This window comes from Sturnus vulgaris, unplaced genomic scaffold (assembly GCF_052056855.1).
Source record: "Sturnus vulgaris isolate bStuVul1 unplaced genomic scaffold, bStuVul1.hap1 Scaffold_192, whole genome shotgun sequence".
Taxonomy (NCBI): domain Eukaryota; kingdom Metazoa; phylum Chordata; class Aves; order Passeriformes; family Sturnidae; genus Sturnus; species Sturnus vulgaris.
Genome location: NW_028276155.1, coordinates 95,500 through 115,324, shown reverse-complemented (window position 1 = coordinate 115,324; position 19,825 = coordinate 95,500). Strand labels below are relative to the sequence as shown.

At 48.7% G+C, this 19,825-nt stretch overlaps 1 protein-coding gene across 1 annotated transcript; it reads left to right on the top strand.

Annotated features, from left to right (window-relative positions):
• The first annotated feature begins 1,044 nt into the window (after positions 1–1,044).
• LOC148218232 (olfactory receptor 14I1-like) lies at positions 1,045–1,977 on the top strand. The gene has a single exon (XM_088157898.1). It carries the CDS (start codon positions 1,045–1,047, stop codon positions 1,975–1,977), a length of 933 nt encoding a protein of 310 aa, XP_088014024.1.
• Positions 1,978–19,825: the final 17,848 nt, after the last annotated feature.

Sequence of the window (19,825 nt, the reverse complement as noted above, 5' to 3'; positions counted from 1 at the left end):
GGCTGAAGCTGGGGCTGCAGCCAGGGCTGCCCAGGGCTGTCCTGCAGAGCAGCTCCTGCAGCCCTCAGGGCTCTTGGCCAGCCCAGGCCATGTGCCACCTGCCAGGGACAGCTCTCAGCCTGCCTGGCAGTTCCTCATGGACTGTGGGGAGAAGTTGGAGGTGGAAGGAGCCACCCCCATCAGGGCAGATTCCTCCTGCTGTGGAGATGGTGCTGCATGGCCAGGGCTGCTCTCAGCTTTCTCCTCAAGGCAAGGCAAAGGGGCTCTCAGGTGTGTCTGTGTCACTGACACTCCTGCACTGTCCCACTGGGCATCAGCAGATCTGCCTCCCATCTCCCTCACAAAGTGCCTCCTCACCCTCCTCTGTCTACAGACAGCAGCAGCAGCACCTTGGCTTGCAGCATCTCAGTTTGTGTGAGCTGCCCTTCAGGCCCTGCTGGCAGGGAGATGTCCCTGGGCAGTGCCCTGTGCTGGGAGGGGTGTGCAGGGCAGAGCTGAGCCCCCAAAGCTGGGCCAGGCCGTGGCAGCACTGGCAGGGACAAGCCTTGGATAGAGAGGAACAGCTCCCAGTAGGAACAACTCCAGGCAGCAGAGCCAGATGAACACTTAGTATGCCTCTCTCTCTCAATCAGAATAGAGCAAAAAAACGAGGTTAGGGAAAAGTGTTCTGAAATTGGAGCCTTCAAAACGGCTGCTGTATTTTTCCAGCACATTTGAAGTCTGATCACCTTGAATTAGAGGGAGATATTATAAGCAAAGTGTAGCTGTATAGGGCCAGAAGGTCAGACTTCACCGTGTCAATGGTAGCCTTGTTTTCCCTCTGGGCTCCTCAGCATTCATACTGAGAAAAATGCTGAGGAGGAGGCAGTAACTCAGAAGCAGAAACTCAAGTTCAAAAATAAAAGTTTTTAGTGAAGTTCCCCCACATGAAGAGAAGTAGTTTTGAGAGGATTCCTAACTTAATTGTACAGGATTGACTCAAGGAAATGTCTCCTAGCTTGTCAATGTGTTCTTTTTACAGCCCACAATGCCCAGAGTGAGGACATGTCCAACAGCAGCTCCATCAGCCACTTCCTCCTGCTGCCATTGGCAGACACGTGGCAGCTGCAGCTCCTGCACTTCTGCCTCTTCCTGGCCATCTCCCTGGCTGCCCTCCTGGCCAACGGCCTCATCATCAGCGCCGTAGCCTGCGGCCACCACCTGCACACCCCCATGTTCTTCTTCCTGCTCAACCTGGCCCTCAGCGACCTGGGCTCCATCTGCACCACTGTTCCCAAAGCCATGCACAATTCCCTCTGGAACACCAGACACATCTCCTATGAAGGATGTGCTGCTCAGCTCTTTTTCTTCCTGTTCTTCATTGGTGCAGAGTTTTATCTCTTGACCATTATGTGCTATGACCGCTACGTGTCCATCTGCAAACCCCTGCACTACGGGACCCTCCTGGGCAGCAGAGCTTGTGCCCACATGGCAGCAGCTGCCTGGGCCAGTGCCTTTCTCAATGCTCTGCTGCTCATGATCAATACATTTTCCCTGCCCCTGTGCCAGGGCAATGCCCTGGGCCAGTTCTTCTGTGAAATCCCACCCATCCTCAAGCTCTCCTGTTCACACTCCAAACTCAGAGAACTTGGACTGATTGTAGTTAGTGCCTGTTTAACACTTGTTTGCTTTGTGTTCATAGTTTTCTCCTATGTGCAGATCTTCAGGGCTGTGCTGAGGATCCCCTCTGAGCAGGGACGGCACAAAGCCTTTTCCACCTGCCTCCCTCACCTGGCTGTGGTGTCTCTGTTTGTAAGCACTGCAGTGTTTTCTCACATGAAGCCCACCTCAGTCTCCTCCCAATCCCTGGATCTGGCGGTGTCAGTTCTGTACTCAGTGGTGCCTCCAGCCCTGAATCCCCTCATCTACAGCCTGAGGAATGAGGAGCTCAAGGCTGCAGTGTGGACACTGATGATTGGATGGTTTTGCAAACATTAGATTGCTGGCCAATTTCTTTAAATCACTTGTAATAAAAATAATCTCTAACACTTCTGGTTGTTTTCATTGTGGAGGTTCTTGGTTATAATTTTTTCATACTGTCTACAAAGAAATGTCATTCTTTGTGCCATTTCTCATTTTCTGTCTCTCCCCCTTCCCTGTGGCCCTAGACTGTGTCAATGAGGGGCTGCACTCTCACTGGCTTTAATGAACTAAAGAATCTCTCTCCTAGCAAAGACTTCTCCAGAGATGCCCCTTCTGTTTCGTTCCCTGGAGCTGCAGCAGCAATGTCTGTGTGCAGAGCTGGGGCAGATCAGTGCTGGCACAGCAGCTGTGCCCAGCAGCAGCAGCAGCACTTGGTGTTGCCAGTGCTGCTCCAGTGCCTCTGCCCCACTGCCCTCCTGGCCCTCGTGTTGCTGCAGGGCCTGAGTGCTCTCGGGGCTGGGCACAGCCCTGGGGGTGGCAGTGCTGGGGCTGCAGCAGGGACAGGCCATGGGCACTGCTGGGGCAGCGCTGACGCCTCAGGCCAGGGCCTGGGGGCTCCAGGCTCCTTGGCCACGCTCTCTCCACAACACTTGGCCAGCCCAATGCTGAGCACAGAAAAGCCCCGGGAGCAGCCCCAGGCTGGCTGTGGGCAGGCTGGGGGCAAACAGCATGGCTGGTGCTCTGCAAGCTCCCTGCAAGGGGGACACCCTGGCAAGGAGCAGCAGAGCAGGGGCTGATCCATCCCCACTGCGCTGGACACCCCAGGGCAGCGTCCCAGAGCGTCCTCATGCACCTGCCAACAACATCCCACCTCTGCAGCCCTGGCCTCTCCCCCAGCTCACACAGGAGCCGCATCCTTGCAGGCACACACACGGCAGCACTGGCTCAGGAGCCCCTGTTTGCATTGCACACAGCAGGCTCAGCACCCCCATGGTGCTGCTGTGGGGACATGGAGCTGAGTGAGCACAAATGCCATCACACCCTGGGGCCAGCAAGGGCTGGGGGACGGCAGGGGAACCACTCAGGCTTGTCGTGGCCTCTGAAGTCAGCCAGAAAGTTTGTTCCCATGAGCTGTGAGTTTCCTGTCCCACTGCAGATGTTGTTGCTCACAGCCAGGGCTGCCTGGCAACCACTCCCAAAGTGCTCTGAGCATTCCTTTTGCTTCACCTTTGCTTTCCTTACTCTTTCCAGAAATCCTTCTAGGTTTCTTCCTCTTACCCACCCTTGTCCCCTCTCCTGCCAACAGTCCATCCCTGTTCGCTCTTTCCTCTCTGGCCACACTCTCCATTTCTGTTCTTAAATTGGCACCATGGGATCATCCCTTGGGGAGCAGGATCATCCTCCAAGTGCTTCAGGAATTGTCTGCAAGGTCCTGCAGTGCCTCGTGCTGTTCCCTTGCCAGAGGCACCACAGGCCAGGGGGGCACATCTGGGCTGCTGTGTCTGGGTGTGGGGCTCCCTGTTGTGGGCAATGAGGAGGGGCTGGAGAGGCTCTGCAGGACTGACAGGATGGGCTTTGGGGCCAGTGTGGAGAAACTGAGGGACCTGGGCTGCTGGACCTTGTGAAGAGGAGGCCCAGGGCTCATCCTGCAACTGCTCCAGGGGTGGTTTCAGAGAATCACAGAATCAGCAAGGTTGGAAAAGACCTTGGAGACCATCAAGTCCAACCTGTGCCATGACATCACCTTGTCTCCCTGAGCCTCCTCCAGGATCAACATCCCCAGCTCCCTCAGCCACTCCTCACAGGACTTGTGTTCCAGACCCCTCACCAGCCTTCTTGCCCTTCTTTGGACATGCTCCAGCATCTCCATGTCCATCCTAAAGTGGGGGGCCCAGAACTGGACACAGCACTCGAGGTGCTGCCCAACCAGTGCTGAGCACAGGGGAAGAATCACTGCCCTGCTCCTGCTGGCCACACCATTCCTGATCCAGGCCAGGAGCCATTGGCTTTCTTGGCCACCTGGGCACACTGCTGGCTCATGTCCAGCCACTCTGTCCATCAGTGCCCCCAGGTCCCTTTCTGCCTGGCTGCTGTCCAGCCACTCTGTCCCCAGCCTGGAGCACTGCAGGGGTTGTTGTGGTCAAAGTGCAGGACCCAGCACTTGGTCTTGTTAAACCTCTCCGTCTTGGATTTGGGCCCTGGATCCAGCCTGTCCAGGCCTGTGTACAGAGCCCTCCTACCCTCCAGCAGATCCACACACCCAGCTTAATGTCAACACGGTTCCATATGACTCTGGGGTGTCACAATTTCATGAGGCGTCCCAGTGTCACAATTTTCTTTTGGTTCCATGGAGCCCCTGGATGTCACAAAGTCTCTTAGACCCTTGTGCCCCACAGTGTCACAATGGCACCTTGGCCACCCCAAGGCCCTGCAGTGTCACAGTGGCCTCTTGGTTTTATGAGGTCCAGCAGTGTCACAGTGGTCTCCTTGTTTCCATGAGGTCTCAGTGCAGCAATGCTCTCCTTGGTTCCACAGTGTCACAATGGCCTCTTGGTCCCATGGGGCACCATGGTGCCTAAATTGTTTCCTTCAGACCCTGAGTCCCTCTAGTGTCACAATGGCCTCTTAGTTATATGAGGTCCAGCAGTGTCACAGTGGTCTCCTTGTTTCCAAAAGGACAAAAATTGTCACAAGTGTCTTCTTGATTTCATGAGGCCCCATGGAGTCACAGGGACCCCCGAATTCCATAAAGCTCCACAGTGACACAATGGACTCTTTGTTTGCACAGTGTCACAATGGACCCCTGGTGACACAAGATCCTGCAGTGTCACAATGGATTCTTGGTGCCATGACACCCTGCAGTGTCAGTGTCACAGTAGTGTCTGAGTCCCTCTACAGAGCCCTCCTACCCTCCAGCACATCCACACTCACACCCAGCTTGGTGCCATCTGCACATTTGCTGATGCTGCACTCAATGCCCTCATCCAGATCATCAATGCACATATTGAAATCCACGCTGGCTGGCTCTGATCCCTCAGCCATCCTGGAGGTGCCCTGTGATGGCACTCAAGGTGATCTGTTCCATCACCTCACCAGGCACCCAGGTCAGGCTGACAGGCCTGCAGTTCCCCACATCCTCCTTCCAGCCCTTCTTGGGGATGGGCTCACATTGGCACCTCCAGTCCTCTGGCACCTCGCTGCTGAGCCAGCACTGATGAGAAATGATGGAGAGCAGCTTGGGGAGCTCATCCAGCAGCTCCCTCATCCCCCTAGGATGGATCCCATCTGGTCCCAGAGATACCTGTGAGCATCTGAGTGGCTCAGCAGGTCCCCAGGTGCTTCCTCCTGGATTACAGGGGTCTGTTTTGCTCCCTGTCCCCATCTCCCAGCTCAGGAGAACACTTGTCCTGAGGACAACTTGTCCTATGGTTGAAAACTGAGGACATAAATGGGTCAAGTGTCTCAGCCTTTTCCTCATCTTTGGTAACCATATCCCCCCTAATAAACAATAGAGGTTCTCCTTTTCCCTTCTTTTGCCATTAATTTATTTCTAAAATCATTTTTGTTATCCTTCACAGAAGCAGGCAGGTTAAATCCTAATAGAGCTTTCACCTCTCTAGTTTTCTTTCTGCATGACTTAGCGACATCCTGAAATACTTCTTGAGTTGCCTGTCCCCCTCTATCCAAAGGTGATTCACCTGCTTTTAATCCTGAGTTCCTGGAAAAGCTCCATGCCCTACTAGGCCAGTCATTTTCCTTTCTATCTGACTTTTTGGCACAGAGGGACAGGCAGCTCCTACAAGACTTCTTTCTTGAATTGTCTTCATCCTTTCTGGGAAACCTTGCTTTTTAAAGGCTGTTTACCTTAAAAAAAAAATCAGTAACTGATTTGGACTCTCCAAAACTGCATCCTGAATAGGCCAAATCCTGCTCTCTCTAAGTCCAATGTAGAAGTTTTCTGGATGCTCCTCCTTCAATCACAGAATATTTAAAAACTCTATAATTTCATGGTCACTGTACCCCAAACAGCCTCTGACCACCACATCTCCCACCAGCCCTTCTCTCTTTGTGAACAGCAGGACACAGAGCTTTCCTTGCAAGAAGGAAGTGAAGGAAACCTCCCCAAAGTGCAGCCTGGAAGGTTCAGCCTGGAGGTGAGGAACCAGAAAAGTCCCTCCCAGGGCAGAATGTTGGTGCCCGAGGTGTCCCAGCGTGAGGCTGGGCCAGGCCATGGCTCTGTGTGCCAGGAGCCGGCAGCGCTGGGTGCAGGGAGCCCAGGGAGGGCACAGCAATGCTGGGCTGAGAAATGCTGGGGGGGACAGCGAGATGGGCGTGTGCAGCCGGCCAGGGCACAGGAGCAGCACGCACAGGGGGCACAGCCTGCAGGAGAGATGGCCAAGGGCTGGGCAGGGCTGGCAGGGCCAGAGGCACCCAGGCCTTTGTGCCCTGGGCTCGGGCAGGGCCTCTGCAGCCCCACAGAAGGAACTTTCCTGGCAGGGGCTGCACTTTGCTTCTGCCTCGGCCCTCCCTCAGGAGGCTGGCAGGGCTTGCAGCTTGGTGACATTTGTCCTTGCTGCCCCTGCCATCCCACTGCCCCAGCAACAGCCCCGAGCCACCCGTGAGGGACAGGCCCTGCTGGGCCAGGCCTGGGCTCAGGCCTTGGCCTTTCTGCTTCCTCCAGCCAGCCCAGGCCTTGCTCAGCATTGCAGTTCCCTGCTCACAGCCTCGGGCTCCTGCAATCCTGCCCTCAAGGATCTGCTCTCACCAGTCCCTCGGGAGCCTTTGGCACTCCCTGCCCTCAGTGGGGCCACTGATGCTCCAAGGGACTTGGAGGTTTGCTTCTGACTCCTTGAGCACCTTCTTCAAACTCCTCTCAGTGCCTAAGGGTGCTGGACTCAGCCCCAAATCCACTGTGGGGATCATAAAAATACAGAAAGTCCTCAGGAGCACCTTGTCTTCTTCCAGTTGACTTCAAGTTATCAGGGGTTGTGCAGCTGCTTGGAGTCCGTTTGGAGTTTTGTTAATGGGGAAGGATTTGATGTGCATCTCATAACTTTTATGTTTTTAATCACATGAATAGTTTTTCATTTTCCATTTTAGAAAAGAGCTGATAGAAGCATTTACCAAGTGATCTTGATGCTGAATGTTTCCTTAGGAGGTCTGGGCCCACAGAAGAATGAGCCCCTTGCAGGCTGACCCTGTTTGGACAACCTGCTCCTCACCCCCAGCCTCACCATGTCTGACATCGCCCACCTGGGACTGACATCCCTGTGCCCTGCAGCAGAACCTTGTCCCCTGAGCTCTGCAGCTGGCTGTCCCTGGCCATTGCACCATGTCCCACCTGCTCTCCTCAGGGCTCTGCCTGCACACAGGCCCAGGAGAAATTTTCCTGTTTGTGAGGAAAGAATGGAAAAGCCTGAGCAGTTTTACTAAAAAACAAACCCCACTGAGGAACCACATGCTCAGTCCAGGCTGTCTGGAATGATGTCACCTTCCTACGAGGGACAGTGTGACCAGCAATGATCTCTGTAAGCAGAATTCTGAGTCTTTCAGCTGAATTCTCTGTCCCTGTCCTTTCCCTGGGTCTTTGTTGTAGATGGAACCTGCTGGTGCCACCCTCACCTTTAATCTCACTTTTGAATGCAGACAGATGTTCCCAGGTGTGTTAAGCAGGATTTGCTCAATATTTATACAAAACCTTTGTGTTCTGTTGGAGCGAAGGGGCCATTTTGACCCTGAGGAGGTGACATGGAAGCAAGGAGTCAGTTGTGACACTGGGGTCCCATGGAACCAGGGGCCATTTTTGCTCTGCAGAACCAACACAGCTGCTGGGACTTTCCTGATTTCAGGAATCAGGACTTAACACTGAAATTGTAGAGAGTGTTTCATTGGCAGCTGGGACACATGGGGGGATATTTCTTCCAAACCACGTGTACCTGGTCAAGACAGGTTCCAGGTATAAATACACATTGATCCCACAAGCCCACACCTCCCTGCCCATCCATCTCCACCTTCTCCTGCTTTTATTAAAATTAGCTTCCACCACTCCTGGTGGTTGTGTTTGGTGGTTTTTGGGATGAAGGCTGTATGTCTTCCTCAGTAATTGCTGTTTGAGCTCTTCTTTTGGGCAGGTGCAGTGGAGGTTTGGCTCTCCCTCAGGTCAGCTTGTCCCACTCAAAACCACCCGTCTGGTCCTGGCTGGTTTCTGGAGCCACAGGTTTCTGCTTTGTTGGGTTTGTACAATATCCAGGTCTTGTTTTGCTGAGTTTTTGCAATATATCTTAATGTTTTTTTCCTGGTAACTATGTTCCTATGTGGTTCATTGCATACCGTTTCTGCTATGTGTTCTAAGTCTCATCCACTGGCTTAAGCATATTATATGCTTTTAAAATTCTGAATTTTCAAAACCATAGATGTTCCCCATCTCATTTCCCACCTTTTCTTCTAAGTGATGCAAATTCTTTTGCTTTCTAAGATATCTATCATACTCTCTATGACTGTCTTTACCTAGTTGATTCAATAACAGGATAGGCATTGTAGCCATTTGTTGTGACTGTTTCAAATTCCAGAAAATCATAACCAAGAACAAAACTTAAACTAATCAGAACTAACAAAACTACTATCAGATGACACAATCAGTGTAGATACCCTGCTGTAGTAGGAGACCACCCAAAAAATACATCCCACCAGTGGTGAGATGTGTCTCCCTCCAACCTTCTATGTTCTCCTTATAGTCTGTCTCATGGTGTATTGTGATCAAGATCTTCTTTCCCATACTTCTCATTTCTTTAAGAGTTTCCTAAATATCTCTGTGTTTTAGTAGCTCTATAACTAGAGTGAGATTCATTCTTCTGGGCACAGACAATACATCCTGCACAGTTGCCATGTTTGCCTTGATATACTGATGTGATACAACAGGTGCCCAATAGGAGAAATTGCACCCCTCAATTTTGACCAAGTTACAAATGCACAAATCAGATTGTGTTTCCTTTATAATGAGCTCGTCCACTCTTATGGTGGGGCATGCTGTTCTGAGGCATACACAACCCTGATCTATATATACCAGCAAGGTTGTCTGGTTGACTGAATGGATTCTGAAGAGACAGATGCTTTGTTGTGTATCCAGGCAGATATCTCGGTCATGGTTGACATTTCCTTCACATACAAACCTCAGTTGTTTTCTTGTGGCACATAGCTCTATGTTAATAATCTGCCACTTCCCTTTAACCTCTTGTGCCCACGTTCTATGTTCAGATAGATGTGGCACAGTTCCCTCATGGTTTAATTCTAAAAGCCTTGGTTTCACATCCCTCTATTTTAAGCCTGAATTCAGAACAGTTAGTGAAGCATGTGTCACAACATTCAGTACCAATTTGAATGGGTTTTATAAGTCCCTGATGCAATCCTTCCTGAACAAATGCAAATTTGCATCCCCAGACATCTTTCCCAGTCCAGACAGTTGTGTTTGATATTTGTAACACCTGCCACAGAGACTTAGGAGAGTCAAAGTCAGAAGCTTTCCCCTGACACACATAAATGCCAGTCCCATTTTATATAGGAGGTCTTGCACACATGTCTGCCATAGCCATGGCTATGATCATCAGAGCCACAGCTTTCCAGGCTGCACCTGCCTGATTCTCCATGGTGACTGTGAAGCCTTTTTAATTCCAGTGTGATGTCTCTATGCTGCTTGTTCTCTGATCTTGATAGCAGTGAAGGAGCTGAGGAGCACCTGGTATGGTCCTTCCTACTGTGGTTCCAAAGTCTTTTCTGTGAGAGACTTCACATACACACAATCTCCAGGTTGTACATTATGTACTGGTCCATCCAATCCCCTACACCAGCTCCTTTATACATGTTTCCTGATATTCCTGAGTTGTTTCCCTAGGGCCACCATGTATTCTGTGATAGTTTCTTCCCCTATTTGTGCTGATGTTCCCTTCTGTATTGCATAAGGTCGCCCATACAGGATCTCAAAAGGACTCAGCCTTTCCTTTGCCCTTGGTTTAGTTGGGATGTGTAAAAGGGCTAAAGGAAGGGATTGAGGCCAAGGCAGATTGACCTCCTGTCCTAATTTAACAATTTGCTGTTTAATTAAATGATTCATCTTCTGCACTTGTCCACTTGACTGGGGATGATATGGGGTATGTAATTGCCAATCTATACCTAAAGCATTACTAACCTGATGTACCACATTTGCAATAAAATGGAGCCCTCTATCTGAAGAAATGGCAGCTGGACCCCCATATCGTGATACTATCTCTTTTACTAATGCCTTGACCACTTTTCTGGCCTTAGCAGTTGTAGCAAGGAAAGCCTTAGGCCATCCTGAAAAGGTATCAGTTAATACCAGTAAATAACAAAACCCCCCTTTTCTTGGGAGTTCTGTGAAGTCTATTTGCCATAATTGGTCAGGTACATTTCCCTTCTCAATTTCACCCATTTCTGGCTTTGTTTTTAGGCTTAGTCTGGAGGCAGAGATCACACTGTGGAGTTACCTGCTTCACTGTAGTGTATCAATTTCTAGCCATGATGTTGTGATTTAAGTGTTCATACACAGTCTCTGGTCCCCAGTGTCTTTTCCTATGCTCCTCCCTTATTACAAACCATATTAGATGGCCAGGTATGATTACCCTTCCTTCTGGGGTAGGGGCCCATCCCTCTTTACTGTATGTCTCATCCAAATTTGGAATTAGCTTCAGATCCTCTCTGTCATAATTTGGTTTACCCTCAAGGGAGATTTTTGTCTCTGGGATTAGAGCTCCTTCCAATTCCTCTTTTTGCTGCTTCTTTTGCCTCCCTGTCTGCCAGCTCATTTCCTTTTTTCTGATTCCAAGTATGCCTTTTGATGTGCTCTGATGTGCATAATTGCTATTTTCTTTGGGAGCTGTACTGCCTGCAACAATATCAGAATTTCTTCTGCATGTTCAGGGTTTTTCTTTTGAGACTTCAGTAGCTCCCTTTCCTTTCAGATTGCTCCATAAGCATGCACAGCCCCAAAAGTGTTCTTTGGATCCATGTCTATGTTCACATTCTCACATTGGGTCAATTCCAAGGCTCAGGTCAAGGCGATTTTCACATTTTGTGCAGAGGTATTGACAGGCAATGGTTCTGACTCTGTTACCTCATGGCTGATGGAGATGCCATATCCTGCATGCCTTTTGCCATTCAGGACATTGCTGCTTCTGTCCATGAACCAGTCCTCTGCATCTTCCACAGGAACATCCTTCAAATCCAGGCAGCTTGAGGATGTTGCTTCAATGGTTTCCAAGCAGTCATGGTGTACTGGTTCTCCTGTGTTTCCACTGAGGAAAGAAGCTGGATTGACAATGTTAGTGATCACAATCTCCACAGCATCCTGTTCTACCAGTATGGATTGGTATTTCAGGAACCTCTGTGGAGAAAGCCACTCCCTGCCCTTCATTTCTAATACTGCAGACACTGTATAGGACACCAACACAGTCATTTTTGTGTCCCAAAGTGAATTTTCAGGCTTCCTGGATATTTAGCACTACTGCTGCTACTACATTCAGGCATCCTGGCTAGCCTTTTGTGGTCACATCCAATTGCTTGGAGATGTAGGTGACTGCTCTGTGATATCTAAATCGAAATCTTGTGCCAATACTCCCAGGGCGATTCCCTGTTTCTCATGAGAAAACAAAAAGAAAGGCTTCCTCAGTTCAGGGAGTCCCAGAGCTGGAGCTGACATCAGGGCCTTTTTCAGTTGTTCCAAGGCTCGTGTGGCCTGTTTGTCCCATTGCAGATGCTTCTGTTCAGAGTTGATCAGTGCATACAGGGGTTGAACAAGCAACTCGTAATTATAGATCCAAAGGAGACACCGCTCAGTCATTCTGAGGAAAGTTCTCAATTCTTTCACAGTCTGTGGTTTTGGTATTTGGCATAGAGCCTCTTTTCAGGCTTGCCCCACAATTCTTTGCCCCACATTAATTTCATACCCCAAGTAAGTGACTTCCTGCTGCATTACCTGGGCTTCCTTCTTAGACACTCGGTGCCCTTGGAGCCCCAAAGAGTTTCAGAGACTCACCGTCCAAGGCATGCAAGTGTCTTCTGTCTCAGTGGTGATCAGGATGTCATCTCTGTATTGTAGCAGTCTCCCCTTCCCGGGTGGGGTTTCCCAAGACTCGAGATCCTTGGCGAGTTGGTTGCCAAATATGGTGGGGAAATTCTTGAATCCTTGAGGCAGTACAGTCCAAGTGAGCTGGGTCCTTTGTCCACTTTTCCATTCCAAGGCAAATATCTTTTGGCTGGCTTCATGGAGAGGGAGGCAAAAGAAAGCATCTTTCAAATCTAAACCAGTAAACCAGGTTAGTTAAGGTGTCAGTAATGCTAACAAAGTGTATGGGTTTGCTACTACAGGACATAAATCCTCTGCTATTCTATTGACTGCTCTTAAATCCTGGACTACTCTGTACGTTCCATCAGGTTTGTGAACTGGTAATATGGGAGTGTTCAAATCAGATTCACATTCCCTTAACAGACCCCATTGCAAGAATTTTTCTATTACCAGCTGGATTCCTTCCCTACCCTGTCTTTTTAAGGGATATTGTTTTATCCTTACTGGTCATTGTCCCTCTTTAAGCTTTACCTCTACTGGTGATGCATTTTTAGCTCTTCCTGGATTCTCAGTGGCCCACACACCAGGGTACACCTGGCTGATGATATCTTCACCGATTTTTCCTTCTATGGGAACTTCATTATTTGAATATATTCTTGAGTATCCACCTCCAGAGTAACCTCCCCTTTTTCAAATCTGATTGTTGCATTCAATTGTTCAAGCAAATCCCTTCCAAGGAGTGCATGTGGTGAATTAGGCATAAGGTATAAGAATTAGGTATAAGAATTTATGCAAGCCGACTAGTTTTCCCAGTTTATATTTTAGTGGTCCACAAAAATAAGCCTTTTCAGCTTGGCCAGTGGCTCCCTTAACCATAATACAATCTTCTCCCACTTGAGTTAAAACTGTGTTTGAAATCTAACACATTGCCCCTGTATCATTTAAAAATTTTATTTGCTTTTGATCTTTTCCTTCCCCTAGCTTCATTATAACCAAGGGATCAGCTAGGGAAGATCCCCCTGGTTCCTGTCAGTCTTCATTTACATTTGCCACTCCCCGTGCCCCTTTGTTTTTCTTTTCTCAGGGTTCTGGGCATTCATTTTTTCAGTGGCCTAATTCCTCACATAGAGCACATTCTTTTATTCCTAAGCGCAGAGGGGGAAGCCCCTTTTTAAAATATTCATCTTCTTTTTTAACTACTTCCATCATCCTTCCTTCTTTCCCCTTATTCCCTTCTTCTCGATTGCTAAACACCCTCCAGGCTTCATCCAATAATATTTCTAAGTTTCTTCCTTCTGTGGGTCTGAATTTCTGAAGTTTACATCTTCTATCACCGGTGGATTGACCTAAAAATAATGACACTAACTGCTGTATCCCGATATCTGATCTGGGTCCAAAGGTGTGCTACGACGCATTGTGTCTCAGCCTGTCTAAGAACTCAGGTGGTGACTCAAAGGGACCTTGTTTAATAGCATATAAAGCTGAGCAGTTCATAGATTTGGGGATGGCTTTCTCTATTCCCTTTGCAATCCACTCCTGATATTCTTGTACCTTCTGTCTTCCTGCCATTCTATTCACATCCCACTTTGGGTCCTGGAGGGGAAAGAATTCCTTTACATCCTCTCCCATGTCTTACAGTGCTCCTGGGCCAAATCCCAGGGTACCTTTGGGATCAGCTGTTTCTCTGGTTCTGTCATTGCATGGAACAGTAACTGTATAGCATTCCAATCCGGGTTATGTGATTTCACTATTAACCAAAAGTGTTCAGCTATACTTAGAGGGTCCTTTCTGTAATCCTTTACATTCCTTTTCCAAATTTCCAAATCATTGGTATTGAAGGGAACCTTTAGTAGCATCATTGTTCCATCTGGTCCCACTTCTTCTCTAAGAGGTGCCTGCAAAAGTGCTGGTTGTTCCTTAGCTTTGCCCTTGTATGGGAGGATGCTGGACTTCCCAGGGGTGTTGGAGTTTGATCTGGTGCCCTTCCTGGGCTCCCACCCAACTCTAGTGATTGAGGAGGGGAGATCATCCAGATCAGAGTCTTCTTCCTTATATACCTTGTCATTTTTAATGCACTTCTAACCAATACTACAGGCTGAGCAGCATCATTTTAATATATGTGAGACCCTTCTGTGTTCTCTTTCCATTGCTAGGATCAGTGGGTCTTGTGGAGGGTTAATACCACAATCCCTTTGCCATTCTGGGAGGTTCTGTAAGATGAAAAACATCTGCATATGGTGCCTCATCCCATTTTCCTTCCCACCTTAAAAACAACATTAACTTCAACATGGTGTTACAGTCCCATGTTCCATTTAATGGCCACATTGCCCCATCTTCTGATTTATACAGAGGCCACCATTGATTCGAGTATTTGATGAAAACCCTTTTGCTCTCGGTTTCTCCTGTCCCCACAACTTCCTTCCAGTGGGTTAGTATACATCCTAAAGGGCTCCTCCTGGGCACCTCTTTATTTTGCTGGGTCCCCGTGATTTCTCTCCTTATTTCTCTTATCTTCTCTCCCAAACCTCTGCTGGCAATGTTCTTTCACTTCCTCCCAGTGGTCATTGAAAACGTGCCAATCCTTGGGAACTGAAAGACTCTTTGCACAGATCAAATTCACAATCTCACACTCAACCTGTATTAATTCCTGAATATGATGCCATGGGTCCGGGGTACACCTGGGGCATGTAGGCGTCCACCTCCTAGATCTGCAGTGCCACTTCCTTTTGCACCAATGACACTGTAGGAGGTCCCAGGCTGGATGCCACCTTGGTGTCCAAATTGCTGGTCCACACGCAAAGCAAGGAATTGGTCTAACCCTTCTAGGTTCCCTTTCCATTAGAGGTTGCTCCCAGTCAAAACCCAGGTAACTCTCTATGGAATCTGAGAATATTCCTCCCAAGTGTACCTGCTCTACTCCCCCGTCCTGCCGTACCAACCGTACAAGTTTCCCTTGATCCCTCAAGAAATCCGGGGGCTCAATCTGGAGCCACCTAGAAAGGGCTTCCTCCTTGCTTGGTCGAGCCCTCCGCACTCACTCCCAGCTTCCACCACCTTTTTAACTCTGACGGTTTCCAAAAAAAAAATCACTGACCTTTCATTGACAGTTACAGACACAAGAGGGCAGCATCACATCAGAAACAATAGAATCTCACGCCTCAGAAAAGAACAGAAATCTTTACTTGTTGCAATGACAGTTAATAACACAAGAGGGCAGTGTTACACCAGATATTGCACAGGTCCACTACAGAAAACAGAGAAGACATTCCCCAAAATCCAAAATCTCCACCACCAAAATGAGAGTGATGCAAACACAAACCACCAACCACCATATAAAATACTTCCTTCCACCACCCTACAACAAACAACAAGCACAATTTACACAGAATATTTTTGGCAATTAGGGTTATAGCAGTGAGTTACACTGTTAATAATACTGAGAACACCTTGGTTCCTTCAAATTACCGCCAAACTTGATAGTGGCCCCTCCCTGTGGTCAACAGAAACCCCTTTTCCGGCTTCCAAATACCTTCCCCAAACCTCTCAGCTCTGTGTGTCGAATGTCTCTGACACACTGTTAGCCATGTGCAGGCATCCCTAGTCTTACAGGCTCACCTTACCTTGGGCCTCCCCCAAAACATTTTGGTCAAACGTTCCTCTAGGCCATATAGGAGGTTGGTTGCTCGTCCCTGCAGAGAGTGACCAGGGAGCAGAGGTCAGCTCTGGAAAAAGTCCGGGGTGCACTGGGATGTCAACGTCCCCTGTGCTCCAGCAGACAGACGAAGACCTTCTGGCTGGCTCAACAACTGATTTCGAGAATCAGCACTTGACACTGCAATTGTAGAGAGTGTTTGATTGGCAGCACATGGGGGACACATGGGGGGATATTTCCTCCAAACCATGTGTACCTGGTCACGATAGGTTCCAGGTATAAATACACATTGATCCCACAACCCCACACCTCCCTGCCCACCCATCTCCACCTTCTCTCCCTTTTAATTATAATTAGCTGCCACCCCTCCTGGTGGTTGTGTTTGGTGATTTTTGGGATGAAGGCTGTATGTCTTCCTCAGTAATCGCTGTTTGACCTCTGCTTTTGGGCAGGTGCAGTGGAGGTTTGGCTCTCCCTCAGGTCAGTTTGTCCCACTCAAAACCACCTGGCTGGTCCTGGCTGCTTTCTGGAGCCACAGGTTTCTGTTTTGCTGGGTTTGTACCATAGCTAGGTCTTTTTTTGCTGAGTTTTTGCAATATATGTTATCTTAAAGTTTTTTCCTGGGAAATAATTTTCTATATGGTTTGTTACATACCGTTTCTGCTATGTGATCTATTTCCCCTCTACCTGCTTAAGCATATCATAGACTTCTAAGGTTCTGAATTTTCAAAACCATTTCTGTTCCCCATATCACTAGATCACACTGGGAGCCTCTAGACCACACTGGGAGCAGGTTTGGGTGCATCAACCCTTACTGGTTTATACTGGGAGCTGCTGCCACAGGTCTCAGGGGCTCAGGAGTGGCTCCCAGTGCTTACTGGCTTATACTGGTGCCCTCCCAGTATAAACCTGGGAGCCCTTAGACTACACTGAGGATGGGTTTATGTGCATGAGGCCTTACTGGTTTATACTGGGAGCTGCCATCATGGGCCTCAGAAGCTCGGGGGTGGCTCCCAGTGCTTACTGGTTTATACTGGTGCCCTCTCAGTCTATGCCTAGGAACACCAGTGGGTGCTGGCAGGCAGGCAGGACCCTGAGGCCAAGCTATCCTTTGCTGGGGCACTGCTGAGCTGCGACTTCTCCAACTTCTCAGCCTGGCACCACTGCCTGCAGCTGCCAGGGACTCCAGAAAGGATGAGGCTGGGGCACTGCCCCACGAAAGGCTGAAGATATTGGAGCAATTCCCCATTAAAATTCCCACATTTTCACAGGATCCCCAAAATTTTCCAGCCCCTCCCTCACCTAAAGTGGGAGGTGATGTGTCCTGTTGGGTTGAATGTGTAGAACTGGTCTCTCTAAATCCCCTTTGACTTTAATGGGTACACCTGAACTCTAGTACACTTGAGTATTCAGATATTGGGTTGTCCCTCACGGCCCCCTAGAGATTTTGGGGTGCCCCCTTTGCCCCCCCCCCCTCCCAGAGCTAGAGCTGGTGCAGAGCACTGTCTTCAGCAACCCCACGGATCAAAGCACCTGGGTGTACCTGCTCTGCATCCTCTCCTGAGGTAACTCAGGGCTCCCTCCCACCCTTGAGGCCCTCACCTGGAGTTTTGGGGTACCCCCTGAATGTTGGGGTGCCCCCCAACAGCCCCTCGGCTGCCAAGGGTCATCTGTGTCCACGTCGACTGGGAGGACAGTGGCCATCATCTTCTCCTGGCCCATCCAGGTGAGTTGGGACACTTGGGTGCCCCAAAATAACCTAGAGATCTCCCAAAATTATCTGGGTACACCTGTCTACTCCCCCAAATCACCTGGATCTCCCCAAAAATCAATCGGGTACACCTGGGTATCCCAAAAAATCACATCAGTGGACTTGAGTACTCCTGAAAATCAGCTGGATTACCCCAAAAATCACCTGGATACACCTGGGTACCCCCTGAACACCTAAATCATCCAAAACCCCTACGGACTCCTAAAACTGGTGTCCCAAAAATCTTCATTGCATTGACTGGGTGGACCTGGTGTCCCTGAATCCCCATTGACTTCAATGGGTAGACCCAATGTCTGAAAATTTTTGCTACCCAAAATCCCAACTTTGGACTCGGAATTCCATATTTGGGGCTGAAAACAAAGATTTTGGACTTAAGTGGAGGCACAGCTCCAGCACAGGCTGAAGGTGTGGGATCAAGAATTTGTGATTAGCTCCCAGGAATTATGCCAGGACTTCCAGAGTGTCAGCACCATGATCCTCAAATGGAAATTCCCAGAAGTCAGCCCAGTATTTCCCCCAAATTTCCCCATTTAAGCACCAAATTTCTGCAAAATCCCCATTGACTTTAATGCGTAAACCTGGTTTCCCTAAATCCCTATTGATTTCAAAAGATAGACCTGATGTTCATAAATCCCCTTTGATTTTTTAAAATAGATAGACTTGCTATTCCTACGTTGCCATTGATTTCAAAGGGTAGACCTGATGTCCATAAGATCTCTATTGGGAGATGAATATTACAAGAGATGGAACAACTGAGAGACTTTGTCAAAGATGATTTATTGCTTTATTTCATCAGTTTCATAGAAGGGTGAGACATTAAAGCTGTTACATCCAGCGTCATAATATCAGAAGCTTCCTCATTCTTAGTTACAAATGCCTTATGTTAGTTTTTTAGCCAATCAAAAACTTTTCTGAACTTTGTTAGTGTCTTTTTTTACCAATCATTAATTGCTTTACTTCCCATGGCTTTGGTGCAATGCATCATATTTCAGTATATCATATAACACTGCACAAACCTACACTGATCCATCTTAACATCTAATTAACTTTATAACAAGTTATTTTTGCTAAACTTAACAATCTTTTAGTATCTTACTTAACATACTGCTTTGCTTACATAATCCATATTTCTGTGTTCTTGAAACATATTTTGACTTAAACTACAAACTTATATTCTTGTTTCATGTCTGTTTCACTTTAATGCTCTAATTCTCTAAGCCTTCTCCAAGGTCTCAGGTCAAACCCTGTATCCATCTCTATCTCTGAGCCTCTATGCCCAAGGCCCTGAGAGCTCTCTGTGCCTGCATTTCCCACACTGCAGTATCCCAATGGACCCTTGGTTCCGTGGGGACTCACAATGGCAGAAGGGTCTCCTTGGTTCCACAAGGTCCTGCAGAGCCCCTTGATTCAACAAGGCCTCAAAGTGTCATCATGGCCTCCAGGATTCCATGAGGCCCCACAGTGTCACAATGGACCTTTGGTTCCATGGGGTCCAGCACTGTTCCATGAATCCTCAGTTCCATGGGGCCCTGTAGTGTTACAATGGACTCCATGATTCCATGAGGCCCCACAGTGTCACAATGGCCCCTTGATTTCATAAGGCCCTGAAATGCCACAATGACCCTTTTGTTTCACAAAACCTCAAACTGTAAAAATGACCCCATGGGTTCATGAGGCCATGCTGTGTCACAAAGGACTCTCAGCTCCATGATGCCCCATAATGTCACAATGGTCTCCTTGGTTCTGCAGTGTCAGAATGCCACCTCGGTGCCTTGGAGCTCACAGTGTCACTGTGATGCCCTTGTTTCCATGAGGCCCCTGCAGTGCCACAATGGTCCTTTGGTTCCTCAAAGTGGCCTCAAAGTGGCCTCATGGCCTCCTTGGTTCCATGACGCCCTGAAGTGTAACAATGATCTCCTTGGTTCCAGCGCCAGAATGGTCCCTTTGTCCCATGGAGCCCCGCTCTGTCACTGTGGTCCCCTTGATTCCATGAGACCCTGCCGTGCTACAATGGCCCCAATGGCTACAATGGTCTCCAGGGAGACTCTCTACAACCACCTGAACAGAGGCTGTAGTCAGGTGGGGGTCGGTCTCTTCTCCCAGGCAACCACTGACAGAATGAGAGGACACAGTCTGAAGATGAGCCAGGGGTAGTATAGGTTTGACATCAGGAAAAAATTCTTCACTGAGAGAGTGATTGGGCACTGGAATCTTCCGCCCAGGGAGGTGGTGGAGTCACCACCCCTGATGGCATTTAAAAAAGTCTGGACGTGGCACTCAGAGCCATGGTTTAGTTGATGAGGTGATGTTAGGTTATAGGTTGGACTTCATGATCTCAAAGGTCTTTTCCAACCTCGTTACCTCTGTGATTCTGTTTCATAATAGTCTCCATTGTTCCATGAGTCCCTGTAATGTCACAATGGAC

Bases quoted from the DNA above. Each gene is read 5' to 3' on its own strand.
- LOC148218232 (XM_088157898.1), top strand. From the start codon at position 1,045: ATGTCCAACAGCAGCTCCATCAGCCACTTCCTCCTGCTGCCATTGGCA.